Source organism: Telopea speciosissima, chromosome 4 (genome assembly GCF_018873765.1).
Source record: "Telopea speciosissima isolate NSW1024214 ecotype Mountain lineage chromosome 4, Tspe_v1, whole genome shotgun sequence".
Lineage (NCBI taxonomy): Eukaryota > Viridiplantae > Streptophyta > Magnoliopsida > Proteales > Proteaceae > Telopea > Telopea speciosissima.
Genome location: NC_057919.1, coordinates 69,496,152 through 69,517,448, shown reverse-complemented (window position 1 = coordinate 69,517,448; position 21,297 = coordinate 69,496,152). Strand labels below are relative to the sequence as shown.

Here is a 21,297-nt window from a genome sequence, read left to right as displayed (position 1 = left end):
CCCGAGTGCTAGAGTGGTCTATGTGAACAAGGTCTTCAAACTTCAATACCACGTGAAGAATCGTTCTTTCTGGAAGTGATCTTCTTCCCCTTGATGCAGTCAACACGATTTCCCAATTCCGTAAGGTTTAGGTAATCCTGAATTCCTTCCTCCATTAGCCTATCCTATTCTCAGTCTAGCTATGTGATCCAACCGCTTATGCCAAAGTACACACTACTACTCATTAAACTATGGGAATTACACCCCAACAATTATAATCATAGAAGAGGATAAATAATATCTATAAAACTATCAAACATACAACCAAAACCAAAACAATAGAACCATTTCATAAATGAAGCCATTTTATTAAAACAACCTAAATATCTGTCCAAAGTAAATCTGAAAACTTAAAACAAGATCCTTCTGGGTAGGAAATAAAATTTTCCTTCTTCAGGGAAAAAGAAATCTGAATTCAAAACAATCTAATGGTTCTTATGGCTTCTACATCCACTTTTCCCCATTTCACACGAACACGTTCACTTCACGATCACCCTCCTAATTAGAAACCCTAGTGCTCTTTTTCCAAGTTTGATGGCGAATAATCTGGTGATCTGGGAGTGTAGAACGGTGAGTCCGGTTTGTCTACCTCCTCAAATACAGTATCTTTACTTGGCAAAGACCTTGGAATATAGTAAGGAGACTCCGGCTTATCCACCTCTTCAGAAAAAGTTTTCACAATTCAAGCGCACTCAGGTGGCCAATCCCTTATTGCTGATGGTCTTGGCATTTTGGATCTTTTGAATGCCGTTATTCAAGTTGTCAGGATAGAATTATAGGCATGTGCATTCATGTGCATCTTCTTCTGACCCATTTTGAGATCATCTCTAGTAAGCAGGGGAATGTCTAAGGCACGGGTATTACAGGTTTCAATTTTGAAATTATCACCCATTAAAGATTTTCCTAAATTTCCCTTCTTAGATGACATCCTGTTTGATAACATATTTAATTAATTACTAGTATTTATCAAACCAAATAATAATAATAATAACTTAGACATTAAACTAATACCAAATATTATGCTAGTTATAACAAGACAAACTAGCCTATGGGTTTTGAAATGTTGTTATCCTCTTCCATTCCTTATAGGTTTCCCCAATTAGGGCAGAAAGCATGGAAGAATATTACCCTTAACAAACATCCTTGAGATAATATAACCCAGATAAATGCACACACTAGTCTATGGGAGCATAACTTGAGTATGATATAAACACACCAAAATGAGTAAATTAGCTAACATAGGAGATGATACAAATTACTAGTAATATAAATCACATGAAAGTCACAACCGGACTACATCTTAAACCTTTAGGGCATAAAATGCACTGATCCTCTCATAAAATAGCATTTACCATGAAAGAAATGATAATTTAAGAATCCTATCACCTTTGGGCATATAGAACCCCTAGACTACCACCATTTCTTCCAATACTTGTATGTGCATCTTCATTTTCTTTAAACTTGGGTAGCATCACCTTTGGGCATATACTACTAACTTGTCATGGCAAAACTGCAGCGAAACTTGACGTGCCATATTGGTGGTCAACATCTTATTCTCCCATAGTTCCCATTAAAAGAAAAATTTACAGCCAAACAATAACTTTGCTATCATGGTAAAACTACAAAGAAACTCGACGTGCCACTTTGGTGGTCAGCATCTCATTCCCCTACAGTTCCCATAAAGTAACAATTTGCAGCAAAAAAAATGGAAGAATATACATTACACATTTCTAACAACTTAACCAGTGTTAATGTGTAATGTTGTCATGTACAATAATAGTTTTGACAAGTTTAAGTCCCCATAAACAACCAGAATAAATGCCAAATTTTAAATTTTAAATTCAAACAGTCCCCACAAAGAGATATACAAAACCTCAAAAAACGTGCCCCTAGAGTTATTGTTTTGACCAACAGAGGGAACCGCGATGTAAGCCTCCAAAAAACCGAAGCCACAATGCCCGAGAACAACTAAAACGGACCTAGCACGCGCTCCCGCACATCGATCAAAGTATATCACTCTCCCTAGTCAAACCCAGTTCAAATCCGGTTCGAACCGGCCAAACGGGGTTAACCAAACTAGACAATTAACCGATCTAGACCGACTAACGAGATCGAAACCTTGTGTCGTTTCCCGGGTCTCGGGTCGGGTCAACTAACCAAGTGGGTCATGTTGCCCGGGTTAGGGAATCTTTGACCAGGTCATGGTATCTTTGACTGGGTCTAGATGACCGGATCGGGTCAAATTGAGTATGTCAAACTTAACCCACAAGCTAAGAATATTATTTGAAGTATTACGTTACTTGGGAAGTAAGAAACGAATTCCGCTCTATACCTTTTAAAAAAAAACAAGTAACAAGAATAAGGAATATTCCTTCTTCTCCAATCTTCAAAAAACCCTTTAACACACGATTCTGATGGTTTTTAAAAAAATCCGCTACCTACGGCAATGACTTTGGAAGTACGCCAAATCACTGCAGGCAGAGCAACCGCCCAGCACTCTCCTGGATTCCGGCGACCACATAGCCAATTAATGGCCGGAAAATTCCTCATCTACTGGCCAAAAACCCGAAATATACATGGAGATTGTAGATTTATCCTTTTCTCATCTATTCCATTTCTTCAATATAATCTATTCCACTATAGGGGAACAATTACAGGGGAAGCAATAAATAAATCCCAACAATCTTCTATGTACTTGAAACGAGATAATGCAAACATTGTTGGGTTTTGAAAAATTGTAAGCAACGGCAGAAGCGTGTGAAAAAAAACTATTTTTTTTTTAAATCTTTGATCTCCTTGAAGAAGATCTAAACAAATTTCTTTGTTGATCCTACATCATATGGGAAGGCTCTGATGCCACTTGTTAGATTAAATAAATCATTCCCTTGGGATTTCACATTGAAAGACCCTAAATCATATCGCCCATATGAACCCTAGAATACAAACATTAAATAAAATAGAAAGGGAGAGATTAGAGTACCGTGCTCCTTGGTATGCTGAAGAAAAACAATAGATAATAATCAAGATCTCCTCTTTGCTCTACCATTGGCAAAGAACACCTTGAAGGGATCTTTTGCAATCTCCCGTTCTTCACAGTGAGCACCCTTTTCTTGTAGGAGAAATAGAGAAGTGAAAAAAACAACATAGCTGCAGGGACCACCCTTCTAATTAGTACTTATAGTACGTCCCAAACCCTAACCTACTTCTACAATCGGTTTGGGCTGGCCCATCTCAATTAGAACCGAGTGACACGCTTGAACCAGCTCCAGTATTAGGATCCCAACTAATTGAGCCGGGCCAAGTAATTAATTAAACCCATTAAATTAACTTTGTAAATTTCTTACAATCTCCCACTTAGGCTAAGATTAATCACTGGGTTCATATCAATTGATGTGGTCATGGAATTTCCAAAGCTATGAAATTTCCAAAGTTAAATTAATGGGCTTAATTAATTACTTGGCCCAGTTCAATTGGTGGGGATCCTAATATTGGAGTTGGTTCAAGTGTGTCACTCAGTTTTAATTGAGATGGGCCAGCCTACACCCATTGTGGAAGTGGGTTAGGGTTTGGAACGTACTATAAGCACTAATTAGAAGGATCACTATAGTTACATTTTTTTTCACTTCCCTATTTCTCTAACAAGAAAAGGGTACTCACTGTGAAGAACAAGAGACTGCAAAAGATCCCTTCAAGGTGTTCTCCGTCAAGGGCAGAGCAAGGAGGAGTTTTTTATTATTATTAATTATTCTTCATCAGCATACCAAGGTGCAAGGTACTCTAATCTCTCCCTTTCTATTTTATTTAATGTTTGTATTCTAGGATTCATATGGGCGATACGATTTAGGGTTTTTCAATGTAAAATCCCAAGGGAATGATTTATTTAGTCTTACAAGTGGCATCAGAGCCTTCCCATAAAATTTAGAATCAACAAAGAAATTTGTTTAGATCTTCTTCAAGGAGATCAAAAATTTTTCAAAAAGAAAATTTTTTTTCACAGGCTTCCCCCGTCGCCGAAGATTTTCCGAAACCCAGCAATGTTTGCATTATCTCGTTTCAAGTACATAGAAGATTGTTAAGATTCATTTATTGCTTCCCCTGTAATTGTTCCCCTGTAGTAGAACAGATTATATTAAAGAAAATGGATTAGATGAGAACAGGATAAATCTGCAATCTCCATATATATTTCGGGTTTTTGGCCAGTAGATGAGGAATTTTTCAGCCATTAATTGGCTTTGTGGTCGCCGAAATCAGGGAGAGTACTGGATAGTTGCTCTGCCGACAGTGACTTGCAAACTTCAAAATTCATTGTTACAAGTAATGGAGTTTTTAAAAACCACCAGAATCGTGTTAAAGTGTTTTTATAAGATTGGAGAAGGATTCTTTATCCTTGCTACTTTTTTTTATAAAAAAAAATGTATAAAACGGAATTCGTTTCTTGCTTCCCAAGTAACGAAATATTCCAAAGAATATTCTTGGCTTGTGGGTCAAGTTTGACCCAGTCAATTTGACCCGACCAAATCATCCAAACCCAGTCAAAAATACCATGACCAAGTCCCAGATGCCCAGACCCAGCCAACCAACCCGGTCAAAGATTCCCTAACCCAACCAACATGACCCGACACAAAACCCGAAAAGCGACCCGATTTTTTAACCAATTAGCTGGCCCAATTTAGCCGGTTCGAAACGAATTTTAGCCGAGCTTGACCAGGAAGAGTGATATCACTCTCCAACTTTGACCAACGCATGGGAGCGCGTGCCAGGTCCATTTTAGCTGTTCTCGGGCTCTGAGGCTTCGGTTTTTTGTAGGCCTACGTCGCGGTACCCTTTGTTGGTCAAAACAGTAATTCTAGGGGCACATTTTTTGAGGTTTTATGCCTCCCTTTGTGGGGACTGTTTGAATTTAAATTTTTTATTTAGACATTAGTCTGGTTGTTTATGGGGACTTAAACTTGCCAAAACTATTACTGTGCATGACAACATTACACATTAACACTAGTTAAGTTGTTAGAAATGTGTAATGTATATTCTTCTAGTTTTTTTGCTGCAAATTGTTACTTTATGGGAACTGTAAGGGAATGAGATGTTGACCACCAAAGTGACACGTCGAGTTTCTCTGTAGTTCTACCATGTATCCAGATCGTCTACGGTCTGACTGGCCGTAGCGGCCATAGCAGCGCACTAATGAGGCGAGGTGTAATGACCGCCTTACCCCTGCTCAAGAGCCTTGCCCGAGCAAGGGTAAGGCGATCAATACGCCTCGCCTCATTTGTGTGCTACTATGGCCGTTACGGGCAACAGGCTTTACACAATCATGATCCTTCTACCATGGTAGCAAAGTTATTGTTTGGCTGTAAATTTTTCTTTTTATGGGAACTGTGGGGGAATAAGATGTTGACCACCAAAGTGGCACGTCAAGTTTCGCTGCAGTTCTGCCATGGCAACAAAGTTAGTAGTATATGCCCAAAGGTGATGCTACCCAAGTTTAAAGAAAATGAAGATGCACATACAAGTATTGGAAGGAATGATAGTCTAGGGGTTTTATATGCCCAAAGGTGATGGGATTCCTAAATTATCATTTCTTTCATGATAAATGTTGTTTGATGAAAGGATCAGTGCATCTTATGCCCCAAAGGGTAAAGATGTAGTCCGGTTGTGACTTTCATGTGATTTATATTGCTAGTAATTTGTATCGTCTCCTATGCCAGCTAATTCACTCATTTTGGTGTGTTTATATCATACCCAAGTTATACTCCCATAGACTAGTGTGTGTATTTATCTGAGTTATACTATCTCAAGGATGTTTGTTAAGGGTAATATTCTTCCATGGTTCCTGCCCTAACTGAGGAACCCTATAAGGAATAGAAGAGAACAACAATATTTCAAAACCCATAGGCTAGTTTGTCTTGTTATAACTAGCATAATATTTGGTATTAGAGACGATCAGTATGGAATAGGCCATATCAGTGTATATATACAGCGTAGACTACCAACCTAGAGTCCAAAGTCAAGCTACCATTTTGGGAGTGATTTTTAAAAATCCAAGGATTCTACTATGTTTAGAGTGCCTAAAATAGGCTGTCCTTCAAGTTCCATGACCACCCGAAACCCATCGAAATTGACAAAAAACATACCAAGTTTTGGCCGCAATTTCGGTTTCAGGCCTCGCCGAAACCGAAAAACTTCGAACCTTGACTGACATCTAGCCTAGGTGTCATCCGTACTTACCTAATGTCTTGAAGTTACATTTATGCAACTATTTAAATGATTTACATTTACGAGACTGCTTAAATGACACCTCAATAGGTATACTTAGAATTTCCAACCTTATTTTGATTGACCCTTGTCTTATTCCCAAAAGTTTCTTAAATCAGGGGTAAAAAGTGTTTTCAATATAATTTGAAAATGACTTATCAGTTCATTATAAAAGATGTCATTATCTTTGCACATTTTTCGAGTATAAATGTTAAATGACAGGATTTAACCACATTGAAAAAAAAAATGTGTTACACTAGAAGGGCAAAAAAGTATGGCTACAAATTATTTTACACCTTAAGAGGTGTTAACAAGAAAATCCCTACATTTATTGTCCACGATAAAGAAATTTATGGATGAGGAAGTATGCATCATGATCTATTTTTTTAAGCTGGGAAGAAGAAAAAAAAAGACAGTCAAAAACAATGGAACCACTGTCAGATTTGGCAACATGAGGAGACCCGCTAATACACTCATGAAGGAAAGAGAGGAAGAGAAAAGAATATCATGATGGAGATCATATAATTTCTAGTCGATGTTTATCAAACGAAACAAGCAAGGATGATTTTTTCCAAAATAAGAATGGATTTTGTTCGTTGGCTGGATGCACAAGATCATTACATGAACGTACACAATCCAAAGCAATTAAAATAACTACTTATCAACTTTTATAATTGTGAATAACAGAGTGAGAAACAAAAATTGAAGGTCACTTTTCCAATAAGACCAAGACAATGTCAAGCAGAAACAAAAATTGACAAAAGAAAAGATCAACAGAAACAGCAACAAATTCCAACTTGCCAAGTATTATACATGAGAAATCCCAGAGATCATCCATTCCAATGATAAGAAAACATTAAAAAGACAATTAACTTACAGCATATTTCATGTCATCGTAGTTGGTATAATCCACAACTCCAGTGGTACCTAAAAAATTATCACCAAAAAGATTCAGAAATCATCCAATGAATTCTCCAAAATAAGGCAAATCCCCATTATTTCAGAAAGAAAAAAAAAACCACAAAGACAAGCTGAAGAGATAAGAGGCGAAGAACATATAAACAGTCCTCGAATACACATATCAGCATTTAAGCAGACTAATCAGAAGCCCATTACTAGCATGGACTACAGACTCAAAAACGATGCTCAAGGAGGGGAATTTGCAGAAGTGGTATCAACATCCATAAGATTGTTTAACCCAACCTTGTCTTACTAATCCAGAGATTGACCATATAAATTCTGTTCCACCATTTAGGTCCACCAACAAGCTGACAGATAAACACAGCTTCCAAAAGAAGTCAACCAAAGCCCTAGGCATTCCACTCTGGGCCTTAAGATGAACCACATGACTACACTCATTTCTAAATTCAATGGTTTCTCCCTCCCCCCCTTGGGGGCAATGAACAGAGGCAGTTGTCAAGATATCAGAATAGGGGGTAAAATGATGAGATCCCAAAATGCAAAAAAATTCTCCCATACTACAAGAATGAACTACATCAAACGAATGAGATCCCACATATATAGGATACTTGTAAACTCCCAGATTGGCTAGTCATTAACCAAAAGCATTTGCGAATCTCAACATAAACTGTAATGCATCCAAAACTGATGTTAAGTCAAATAGCACAACCTGATAACTGGAACTACCAAAGAGGCCCGTGACATAAAGATAAAACCTTTGAAACAAACATGAAGGGGCCAATAAAAGCCATGATAATAGCAATAATGGGAGCCCCTTCGTAGCAGGACCCGAGAACACCTAAATAGTATCTTCAATCTCTCCTCCAAATGGATGACCAGACCAAACAATGGAAAAACGCCAAAATATATTACTTATAGGCACAAGTGAGATGATAAGCAAACAATCAGTATCTAGAGTTGCGCTTTAGCAACTAAATTTGGAATCAAAGTATTCTGAAGAGATCAAACTCCATAATTATGATTCATGATACGCACATGACGCAGGAAGGTTTTGACAGCCTTTGAATCCTACAGGTTATCAGGCACACCCCGAAAAAAACACTAAGAATATGTACGGCTATCATGCAAAGATTTTGAATGAGAAGTCGAGGAAAAAAGGAAATTTAAATAGAGGATGGAGAAAATCAAGAATGCTACATCTTGAAACCATTCTCATGGGAACATAAATACATCACCTTCAAGGAAGAATATATAGAACAGACAAAAACAGTAGTTTTCCCTCTTAAATTGTTCTTAATCCTAATAGAACTTTTTGGGCTCATAAATCCTAATTCTAAGGATTTAATATTAAAACAATTAAGGACTCATGAGAAACTCATTCTAGACTGTAATAATCAACTAAAACCCAAAAAATAAACTTAATTACAAATGAATTCCCCATTCAACCAAACAAAATAACTACCAAGAAAACCAATACATGCTCATTGTAGCCAAAGGCCTACAATTTATAACAAGTATATTAAACTTAATATAAATGATAAATTTGCTGTATATTTCACTCAAAAATCAACTTATTAAAATCAGGCCCCGCATTGCTCCTCCATCACCTATTCTCAGTAATTTTTTGAAATGCATAACTACTTACTCAGCATGCCAAATAATACCGTGAACTACAAATCATAAAAAAATATATCTTTTTTCTTCTTATTTTGTCTTAAATTGATAAATAAATATTTTGGGTCTAAATCCGGTGAGCTGCAAAGTCACAACTCTGGAATTAAGACTTCAATCACTTTCCTTCTGCAATATCCCCAGTGCCGTAGACTATAAAAGAATTACTGGGGCCTTCTGTAATAGATACTGCTTAAGACTTGTATGCTGGATACAATTCCATGATTGTTCTTTGGTATGGAATGTTAGTTACATCCCTATTGTTCAACAAAAATTTCAAGTTGTTTAATTTTTGGAAGATAAAAAGAAGGTATGATTTCCTAAACCTGCTTTGTATCAACAAAATTGGACAGCTAGATGGCCTAAAGATTCTTGACCTTTCTGCTTGGTTTCATGGAGGAGTGCTATTTAGGTTGATCTTCAGATAATATATTCAAGAATCTCATCAAAAAGCAAACGACCAGATGGTCGACTCTTGGGTCCACATTTGATATTGCAATATACCCCGTACCATTCAAACATAATTTTTTTTCTCTTAAACCCAAGCCCAAGCCCAACTACACTCAAGTGTAAGAAGTTACATCAGATAATGGACCTTTGTCTTCCAGGATAATTCTTTGTGACCCACCATAAATATTCGTGCATATCTATCTTAATTCAAACTGCACTCCAGATAGATCCACACCCCACAACCAACCCCCCCCCCCTATTATCTAACAAACTTGCATCATAGGCTAACTTATATGATGGGAGCTCCTCTTATATACACCTAGTCAACTCATTCATAACCTATGCAGAGGTGAGTAATTGTTTAAACTAATTTTGGTTGGAAACTTGACCAGCTATAATTATTTCTTCAAGAAACCATAACCATGTAAACTATTCTTTTGTACATAACAAATTCAGCAACAACGAAAACTATGAATCGCACAACAGCAACAGTAAGCTAGGAATGACTAGAAGCACCCTAAAGAGATCCACGACCAGTGAAAAGAAAACCAGAAGGCCACAATCTCATAAATAAAGAAGGCTAGACCTTCCATTTCCAATACTCCTCGGGTGCTCCCCGCACACCCCATGATGCAGTTAGACGCTCGGTTAATTAGGGTATTATCATTATTCTTGCCAAAGGAATTAGTCAGAAGTTGAGTTTGAGTTAATTTTGAATCCTGTTTTAGTTTAGATTATGATGGAATTTTGAGTCCAAATTTTATTTCAGTTTTGAGTCCAAGTTAGTGTCAAATTTTGTTTCAGTTTTAGCATTGGATCAGGACTTCTTAGTTTGCTTCTTTACATACACATGTGTAAGCCAACAATTCTCAGATTTTGGAATGGAATATTGAAAGAAGCTTCAGTTGGGTTTTACCTCTCACAGTTGGGTATGTGACTGTTTAATGTAGACGAGTCGCAAGTAATACCCAGTCGACAAGAGGATAACAAACTTAAGGTCCAACAACAGCGAATATTTCGATCGGTTCTCAGATTTGCAGGAAATTTCAGAACAAGAAAGGACGAAAGGAAGAAATTGGGTAGTCTCTCTCTGACTCGGGTCTCTCACCATACTCTCTCACAGAGCAAAGCACAAAGCTATGTGTTTTTTTCCCCTCAATCTCATTAATCAAATTCTTAACTAATAAGGTAACATAAACTGACTAGGAAACTAAAATAATGAAAAAACTGACTCAAAACAGTACTCCAACTAAACTAATTAAGTAGATCCCGTTATCCTACTACTTTCTACACATATTTTAGGCTATTAAATTGGTCCATTACAAAGAAAACTCATGGGATCAAAGGCCCAACACATACATAACCCAATCCAAAGCTTGTTTCTAATAAAATAAGCTCTTCCGGTGACTTATTTGCATTGATTCTCCCCTGCTTGAAAAAAAAAATACTTGTCCACAAGTTTAGTAGAGATGTCGAATCAGACTTGCAAGATCATCATTCAATGAGAAGTAGAATTCAGCAACCTTTGACTCCATCTGTCGTCCCTCCATTGCTCTAATACCAAATAATGTAGACCAGTTGCAAGGGATACCCAGTCCACAAGAGGATCGCAAACTTCAGGTCCAACAACAGTAAATACTTTGATCGGTTCCCAGATTTGCAGGAAACTTCAAAATAATAAAATAAAAAAATCAGAAATCGAAGAAAGGAAGAATATAGGGTAGTCTCTCTGAGACTTGGGTCTCTCACGCACAGCCTCAAACCGTAAATTGTTCTCTCACCAATGGCATCTCACCATACTCTCTCACACAGCAAAGCACAAAACTATGCTTTTTTTCCCTCAATTAATCAAATTCACGTACATGGCTGTAGCCCCTTACAAACTTGTAGTAGAAGACTCAAAAACAGGATCAAAAACTGAAAAAAGAAAGGCTTAACATCCTTAACTAATAAGATAACATAAACTGACTAGGAAACTAAAATAATGAAAAGAACCGACTAAAAACAGGACTCCAACTAGACTAATCAAGTAGATCCCGTTTTCCTACTTTTTACCCATATTTAAGGCTCACAAAATTGGTTCATTACAAAAAAAAACTCATAGGATCAAAGGCCCAACACATACGTAACCTAACCCAAAGCTCATTTCTTATAAAATAAGCTCTTTAGGTGCCTTATCTGCATCACTGTTATTCTATCTTCCTCTATTCCTTTTCTTCTCCTTCTTCTTCCTATCTTCTCTTCTACCTGAGTTTCTTAAATCTTCATTAACATACTCTGTATCCCATTGGTAGTGACAGCCTCACTCTCTCTATAACTTTAGGAAACCAACCCTACCTGCAATTTCTTTGCTGAAACCCTTGCTGGAATCAAAAGAACCAAATCAAAGTCCAGAACTGGATCTTGTTTACCACATGGACTGAGTTGAGGGATCACATTTTGATCTCCTAGCTGTTGTTTGGAGTGCTTATCTGTTGGGGATAGCGCCACCGGAAGTCATTGACCTCCACGGAAACCCTCAGGTCGAGTGCTGCCCTGGTGGTTAAGATCTCACTTTCAAAGTGCTCCCTGGTCTACCGCCTGGTGCTATATCAAGAAGAAGAAGAAATTATCTTCTTCTATTTGCTATCAAGGTATAGTTCCAGTTATTTATGCTTAAGCCCCTCTAGCCCTTAATCCCTCTTATTTATTTCCTATTGCTTCATAAGTCAATTCAGTTTTCCCTATTTTTGTTTAAATTTCCAGAACAGCCCTCCTTTTCAAAAATTTATTTCCCATTAGGTCCAGATTCTGTTTTCTTCATATTCAAAGCCCATACTTCCATATATTTACAAAATTGTCATTACACCTTATATTTGAATTGTTTAATATTTAGGTGGGCCCATAAGTGACCCAAATAGGGTTTTCAACCCCCAGGATCGCATCAACTGGAATCATAACCAAATTTTCTGGCAGTGACTAACCATGACAGGTCAATCTCACATCACCAATCCGGGTTGCACAAGTTATACCAAGAACGGGATGAGAAGCAACAAAAGACTGACAACAAGCTTGATAAATTAATTGAAGAAACGCACAGCCTCCTTATGAAGTTTCGTGCTGTCAAGAAAATAATAAACAAGAAGTTGGACTGTCTACAGAAATTCAGTTTGGTACCTTACAGATCGAAAATACACCTCAGAGACAGCAACCTCATCCGGCTATACCCCAGGATGTCACACGACAATTTTCAGACAAGGAGCATGGCATCAATGTTGAGATTCCAGAGTTCAACGGCAAGATGGGACTCGAAGATTTTTCTTGACTGGCTTACTGAAGTCAAGAGGATTTCCACTTACAAGTCCTTCCAAGATGAAAAGAAATGTGAGCTCATCCTCACTAAATTTACTGCTTATGCATGTTCATGGTGGGATGACGTAATACATTCGAGGCTTGTCAGACAACTTTGACTCGTTACTAATTGGGAGGTCATGAAGCAAATTTTGAACAAGAAGTTCATTCCACCTAATTATGAGAAGGTACAACAACACAACCTTACACAACTGAATGGGGTTGACCACATAGATCCTTGCTCTCCAATCAGTTCTATTTAAAGTCATACATGATACGAGACTTAAGCTATACATGTCTTTCCTCACCACTTCTATCGTTAATTTAGGCCTGCCCCTTACTCTTTTAGAACCGTCAATCTAAATCAAGTCACTCCTCTGTACAGGAGCATCCCAAGGCCTTCGTTGAACATAATCGTACCACCTCAAATGACTCACATAGCTTATCATGAATCAAGGCAACTCTCAACTCAGCTCTAATATGATCATTCCTTACTTTATCTTTCCTAGTCCTACCACACATCCATCTCAACATTGTCATCTCCGCTACACTTAATTTATCTATATGACATTTCTTAGCTGCCCAACATTCTGCACCATACATCATAGTTGGTCGTATAACCATAGTTGTCACGACAATTAGGCGACCCAAGGCGGTGGGGAGGGGCAAAATTCAAGGCGACACCAACTAGGCGAACAAGGTGGCCAAGGCGCCTTCAACGCCTTGACAACTATGCGTATAACAAGAACAACAAAAAACTCAGCCTTATCCCAACTTAATGGGGTCCGCTACATGGATCCAAACAAAACAAAGTACGAGAAACTGAGGTCTAAACAAAAGGGTAAAGAAGAGATGGGGAAAAGAGGGATGGGAAATGATAACAAATAAATGAACAAATGAAAGATTGAAACTAAAAAGAAAAAAGAAAGATGAAAGGTGAAAGTAAGTGGAAAGAGACACAGCCCCACAAGTCAAGAATCTCTCTAAATGAGGTCTGCTACATGGATCCTAGCCCTCCAATAGGCTCTATCCGAAGTCATACTTGGTACAAGACCTAGACTATGCATGTCCTTCCTCACAACTTCTCCTATGGTCATTTTAGATCTGCCCCTCGCTCTTTTAGGCGGTTGTATGACAGTCTGATAAATTTTCCTTTAAGTTTTAAAAGGATACGCCAATCACACAGCACTTTGGGCGCACCTCTCCGCTTCATCCACCCTATTCTAATCCTCTAGGCAATATCATCTTCTATATTGCATTTTTTTTATTTACCATTAAACCCAGATATCTAAAATAATAACTTTGTGGAATCTCTCTCTCATCAATATTCAACACCTCATTAACCGTCCTAGTGTGGGCAAAGCTACACACCATATATTCCGTCTTTGTTCTACTTATTTTAAGACCTTTTGATTCCCAGGTTGATCTCCATACCGGATCCTTGCTTTTGTCTCATCTACCAAAACAATATCATCAGCAAAAAGCATACACCAAGGAACTTCATCTTGTATGCCTCTGGTTAAATCATTCATGATAAGCACAATCAAATAAGGCCTTAAAGTTGATCCTTGATGTAACCCCATTGTAATTAGGAATTCACTATCTTGATCCTCCATAGTTCTTACACTAGTCACCACACTACCATACAAATCTTTAATTATGTCCACATATTTACATGACAACCTTTTCTTCTCTAGTATACACCACATTAACTCTCTAGGGACCCTATTGTAGGTTTTTTCTACATCAATAAATACCATATGAAGATCCTTCTTGCCTTGTCTATATCTTTCCATGAGTCTCCTAAGTAAGAAAATAGCTTCCATCGTGGATCTTCTAGCATAAAATCAAATTGGTTATCCAAAATAGTAGTTTCCTTTCTTAGGTGGGTTTCAATAAAACTCTCCCATAACTTCATCGATATGACTCATTAATTTAATGCCTCTATAGTTATTGCAACTCTAAATATAACCCTTATTTTTGTAAATCGGACCACAATGCTTCTCATCCATTCATCTGGCATTTTCTGTATGCTCATAATCTTGTTAAACAGCTTGGTTGGCCAAGATAAACCACAGATTCCTAAGCTCCTCCACACTTCTATTGGACTCCGTCTGGCCCTAGGGCCTTGCCTACTTTCATCTTTCTTAAAGCTTCTTTTACTTCAAAAACCTTAATTCTGCATACATATCTACACCATGTGGTGTCAAGATGAGTAATGCAGCCTTTTGAGACCCTATTACTTAAAGAATCATCATTAAGTAGGCTATAAAAATAATTTTTCCATCTCTCCTTAATGTCCTCATCCTTCTACCATCATCATCTTTAATACATCTAACATGATCTAAATCTCTACTCTCCCTTTCTCTCATTTTAGCTAGTTTTCTGTCTATCTTATAGACAGTTTTTACCCATTCTTTGTGTGAAGATTATTATAAAGATCTTCATATTTCTTCGCCCTTGTTTTCCCCACAATCATCTTAGCTTCGTTTATGGCAAATTTATACCTTTTTAGATCCTCTACCTCCTCAGTCCTTTGTCATATCTTAAAACTAGCTTCTTACCATTGCGTTGAGGTCCGCCCTACACGAGTACCACAAATTATCTTTGAGGTGCTGATTTCAGGAGATGGACTAACAATGGGTTTTGAGATATATCAGTGGGTTGAGTACCAAGATTCGACTAGAATTGACCCACAATGATTTCAGGTCCGTTGATGTGGCAGCTGCTTATGCCAAGACAGCTGGAGAGAAGTACAATTATTTGAAGAATATGCTCAAAACTCCTTTAGCATATAGACCACCACAAATTGAAGAAAAGAAACTTGAATTCTATAGTATGGAAGAAAAGAAGCCAGAGGTTATCAAAGACAGATATTGGTTGAAAAGCACCGTGTGAAGTAATTGTGGTGAGAAGGGTCACTTCGGAAACAAATGTCTCAATAAGTCTTGTCCCATGAATGTAGCAAAGACACAACTGGCAGAGAAGGATGACGATGATGATACGGATAATTTATACCCTTATCCTTAGAGGATGATGGTCTTGATGATGATGAAGTTGAAACTCACTCCGCTAGTCTTACATCATTCTCAAACAGACTAGTTGATAAAGCTCCCCTCTTCAGACAAAAAGGTATTCATATATCTTTGCTGAATTTGTTCAAGAACACAACCCTCCACAGAAGCAGCTCTTCAAAAAGATTCATGTGCGAGGTTTAGGATCTACAGCTCGAGAAGAAGCTATTGGAGTAGCTCAAGGACATCCATAGCTTGGGTAATACAGTACCATGTGCCTTGCTTAGTCACCCCGTTGGTGTATTGTAACGGTTTTATTAGACCTTGGCAATGACATGTTGGTATTCTCTATGATGGTGCACGAAATACCATCAAGGTAAAACAAGGAGGTCGTACATACTTGATGTCACCACAGTGCCACAAGCACTATAAGACACGCCTCGTTGGCAACAGTCTCCTCCAGTTATAAACCACTTTCCTCCCCATTCATGGAATTGCAATTTGACTGTCTTCCCCGAGATGTGCCACCCCAGTGTCAAGATAATTACAAAGGCATCTTGGTTCGTGACCTAACATGACAGAATCGAGTTCCTCTAAGACCAGGAGAGTTGATGCAGTTAGACGTTTGGTTAATTAGGGTAATTGAAATTTTTTCTTGTCAATAGGAGTTAGTAGGAAGTTGATTTGAGTTAATTTTGAATTCTGTTTCAGTTTAGATTACAAAGTTTTGAGTCCAACTTTTATTTCAGTTTAAGAATTGGATTAGGACTTCTTTGTTTGCTTCTTTATATACACATATGTACGCCAACAATTCTCAGATTTTGGAATGGAATATTAAAAGAAGCTTGAGCTCGATACCTCTCAAGGTTGGGTATTTGACTGTTCTTCCATCTTCCTCTATTCTTTTCTCCTCCTTCCTAGCTTCTCTTCAACCTGAGTTTCTTAAATCTTATTCACCGTATTCTTTTTTCCAGCAGTGGTAACAGCATCAAATTTGAGGTCGATCTCCTTCATCACCTTCTTTCTATCTCTATAACTTTGGGAAACCCTTCACCACTCTAGGGTGACCCTACCTGAAATTTCTTTGCTGAAACCCTTGTTGGATTTGAAAGGACCAAATCAAAGTCAAGCGCAGGTTCATATTTAGCGCAAGGACTGAGTTGCAGGGATCACATATTAATCTCCTAGCTGTTGTTTGGAGTGCTTATCTGTTGGGGATAACACCAGCTGAAGTCATCGACCTCCACGGAAACCCTCAGGTCAAGTGCTGCCCTGGTGATCGAGATCTCCCTTTTGAAGTGCGCCCTGGTCTACCGCCTGGTGTGCTCTCTCGTGAAGAAGAAGAAATCCTCTTTTTCTATTTGCTATCAAGGTATAGTTCCAGTTATTTACGATTAAGCCCCTCTAGCCTTTAATTCCCTTGAATTTATTTCCCTTTGCTTCATAAATCAATTCTGTTTTCCCTATATTTGTTTAAATTTCCAGAACAGCCTTCCTCTTCAAATTTATTTCCCATTAGGTCCAGATTCTGTTTTCTTCATATTCAAGGCTCATACTTCCATATATTTACAGAATCACCATTACACCTCATATTTGAATTGTTTAATACTTGGGTGGGCCCATAAGCAACCCAAATAGGGTTTTCAAACCATGGGATCGCATCATCCCATCACATGCTTTTATCACGACCATGTGCCAAATCATTATGTCCTAAAATTTTTAATATTTTTTTTGGTGCCACCACAATTTCTTATTCTGACCAAGAAGGTTGATCACACTAACTGCTGTGGTTCTAATGCCTCCTTTGCTCTGGTAAAACACTTGAATCGTTCCAATCTATCTTGTTCAAAATAAAGTAACTCATACCCAGTCAAACTAGACATTGCTGACTTGAAGATTTAGAATGGGCTGCCATAAAGTATAGGAAGGAGTGTACACAATATTAGAGTTAGAGAACAAATGTGTCGAAGCAAGAAAATACCATATGGAACAAACTCTTAAACTTTTTTACTACTTTAATTTAGTAAATCAATATGATGTTTTGTCGAATCATAAATAGATAAAGAGTTATCTTACATTGTCCCAAATGAAAAAAGCAAAACCGCAGGTTCAGTATGGATCTTGGCTAGCCCAAACATGACATGACCTGAATGGTCCATCCCATCCAAACCCGTGGACTGGTACAAGGCACAGTCAGCTTAGCACAAAGCAGAGCAGGAGATAATGGGGAGCAGTCAATATGAAACATAAGAAATTAGAACAGAGATAGAAATATAGAAAACAAATAATAAAAACCAATAATAGATATCACAATGTTTGAACTCAATCAACCTGAACCCACCTCAAGCTATTGAATAAAATCAAAACCTAAATCAAGACCAGATTCGGTAAGCAGAAAAGGTCACTCAATAAACAACCCACCCCACCCTCTAATGACAGCACAGGCCATAAATGTGAATTGAACTAGGTACATCTTCATCTTTCCCCTCGGCCACTCAAATAACATCAGTTTATATGCATTTGAATCTTGCTACAATCATTCCATCCCCCATCCCTTTGGAGAGCCATCAAAATGCACCACAGTAACTAACCTGAAATAGTTGATAATTGGTATAAAGATCTGCTGCTACTCGTCAATATCCTCGATGGCCATAAGCATATGACCAAAGCATAAAAAGTTCTATCATTCATCATGACATTACCATAGACAAGACAATAGTTCCCACAAATGGAATAAACTCTATGAGTCCCAATACCTATTCATTCAGAAAACGCAGCAAAAACTATGGCATCTTCTGAAACCATAAATCAACTAATGCATCAATTAAAAACTCAAAGTACTGTAAGAACTGTTTAAAAATACCTACTTCGCAGCATAAGCATGACAACAAAGATGTAGACTAAGACAACAAATAAATCAGAAACAAATATGTAAAATATTTTTAGTCACATTGAAAATATGATGTGAGCTTACAAATGAAATCTACTTAAACACTAAATGAATGCAACTTACCACTACCACCACGGAACACCTGAGAGAAGCAAACATCTCCAGCTCGGCGCATATGATCCTGGTGGTAGAAAGGAGAAAGGAAAAGTATTATGCAAGGACAAATAGAAATGAAGAGTTTGGAAACAAATTATCACATATTAAGGTATATCCTCACCTTAAGATCTTGCCATGAGGCAGAAGAAGGCAACCCAGTGACCAACACTGCATGGAAAAATAGAAAGTGTCTAAATCAATTAATACACATCATTGTAAGGAGAAAGATGTAAGAGAGTGAATGGATGGCAATGCACACCACGATAATCTGAGTGCTTGGAGACTCCACCACGGCCACCTCCGCCACTGTAACTACTACGACGATCTATTGATGAGGAGTGCCCTCGCCCACCGTGTGCCAGCTCCACCTATAAGAATGTAGGACACCAGAAACATCAGTTGGTAATGTAGTGCAAAAGTATAGCCTACTAATGGAGAGTAGAAAGATCCCAAACATAAGAAAAGGGTTACTAACACGTAAACGATGTCCGTCAAAGTTATATCCATCCCGACCACGAATAGCATCGTCAGCATCACGAGCCTCTTCAAACTGTAATCAAATCACAATGTTGTTAGGAAAACGACCAACCTTTTTTTTTTTTGGGTGGGAGGGGGGAGGCTGGGTTTGTAAACTCATGCATAAGAATGGCCAGAAAAGAAAGAAAAATCAAATCTTTCCACAATGAGCATTGAGCAACATGTTAAACAGAAAGGAAGATTATCAAAAGAAGAAAAAAAATTCCTGAAACTATCTGTGGGTCTACGAATGCTTAGTTTACCTCAATAAAAGCATAGCCAGGAGGCCTTGGTGGGATCTTCAAATCAATGTCAACAATAGGCCCATACTGCAATGTGAAAACCAATGAATATATCATTAAAAAAATTCACGACTTAAGCACAGAAAGAAAGCTCAACCAAATCAATATGTCAACTTTACTCCATCATCAGTGAAGAAGCAACAGAACATACAGTTACTTATAGAATAGCATGTCCATGCTATAACCAACCCATAATATGCACCTCTTCAAGGGCTGTCAATATTCCTTTTTTTTCCCTTTACGGAATTGCTTTCCTTACAGGCTTACAGCATAGCCCATAGGTTACCCACACTCAGGCAAGGAGGTGAGGAAGTAAATAGAGTACAACAACATAGAAGGATGGAAGCATATAATGCCAACAGAGGAGGCACATGCACCAAGGGTGAAGGGGGATTTGATCCTTGGATCTTGCTACCACCAGCCTTGGTCTCTGCCAACTGAGCCAGTGGGCACCTTCAATGACTCGCATTTCAGTTGTACACATTCAAACTCTGATTTAAACATATTTGATCCTTTTTTCCAGTTGCAAACAAGAGTGAATCATATAACTTGGAATGAATAACATGATTTTTTATTTATTATATTTTGGCGGGGGAGGGGGAGTGGTATGGAAAATGCAACAGAGGTTCACTCCTAGAATAACTCATCAGAGTATTATAGCAAACAAGGAATTCAATAACTGCCTCTCTTTTTTTATTTTGTGTGTGTGTGTGGGGGGGGGGGGGTTAATATCAGTCACCTTATAGAACAGATCTTCCACTTCCCGCTCACGAATATCACCAGGGAGATTACCAACGTAAAGGGTTCGACTTGAACGGCCGCTCATTATTGCTGGGATTATCTAGAAGAAAAAGGAAAAGATAAAAATAAAAATCAGTAATTTTTTTCCCTTCTACACTCCCTTGGACACACACGCGCAATCGCAGTCAAGGCAAATAAGTGTTATGCACCTAAGATGAACCCTAACTTGTTCAATCCCAAATAAAGAAAGGAAACTAGCAACATCTATCTTCGTACCTAACGAATCATGAGCACCGAAAAACGAAATGAAGCTCCGGAACATAACCAGAGATACATGTAAACATGAACAAGCTGATATTTAAATAAATAAAATTTGATTTTGAAAAGAATAGGAAGAAGAACCGCGAGGAAACAACTGAGATTGGCTCGAATTTAGATGAACAGTTAGCAAGTATGCCACTGTTCGATAAGAATAAATCAAAATCAGAGTAACTAAACAATCATCGTAAAACCCTAAATGTTATAAACGACAAACACGATACATTTCCCATTAACAATAATTTATCAAAATGTAACCAAAAAAAAAATCATAGACTGCATACATTTGTTTGCACGGATGAAAGAACCTGATTAAAATTAACTACGAATCAAAAGCAAAAGGCTGCTCTTGAATTCTTGAGCTCGAAACTTACTCCCACAGGAACAGACGATAGAAGAGAAAGTGAGCGAGAACAAGCGCGAAAAGGGGGAAGATTCGAGGGTTTGGGGGTTTTATTTATTTTTTCGACGGATGATAACTAGATGCCAGTGATACGGTATGATCTTATAATTGACGGTTCAGATTAAGGTGTAGTTTAAAACGTCTGGTTGTTTTATTATTTTGGAAAAAGGTTCTTTGATACCCTAGGGGAGGGTATCCTATCGGTAGGGGAACCCGTCGGTCTGGTTCAGTCGAGTTGAATCGGAATTTAGACTCTTAGTAGGTCAAATCGAAACCAAACCATTAAGTCAAAGT

The 21,297-nt window shown here is 37.9% G+C and overlaps 1 protein-coding gene across 5 annotated transcripts in view; it reads right to left on the bottom strand.

Moving 5' to 3' along the window:
- LOC122659667 (serine/arginine-rich splicing factor SR34B-like) overlaps positions 1-21,079 on the bottom strand; it is a 29,837-nt gene extending 8,758 nt beyond the window's left edge. For 2 of the 5 annotated variants that reach the window (XM_043854766.1, XM_043854767.1), the window contains exons 1-8: positions 20,975-21,073; positions 20,281-20,372; positions 19,503-19,568; positions 19,199-19,273; positions 18,983-19,091; positions 18,845-18,891; positions 18,691-18,748; positions 7,169-7,218 (exon numbers count right to left, since the gene is read on the bottom strand). In XM_043854766.1, coding sequence (XP_043710701.1) covers positions 7,169-7,218; positions 18,691-18,748; positions 18,845-18,891; positions 18,983-19,091; positions 19,199-19,273; positions 19,503-19,568; positions 20,281-20,367 — 492 coding nt within the window. In that variant the 5' untranslated portion in view covers positions 20,368-20,372; positions 20,975-21,073. Of the gene's footprint in view, positions 1-7,168; positions 7,219-18,690; positions 18,749-18,844; positions 18,892-18,982; positions 19,092-19,198; positions 19,274-19,502; positions 19,569-20,280; positions 20,379-20,884; positions 20,909-20,974 lie in introns of those variants that run through there. The other 3 variants (XR_006332526.1, XR_006332527.1, XR_006332528.1) reach the window with 3 other exon arrangements.
- Positions 21,080-21,297: the final 218 nt, after the last annotated feature.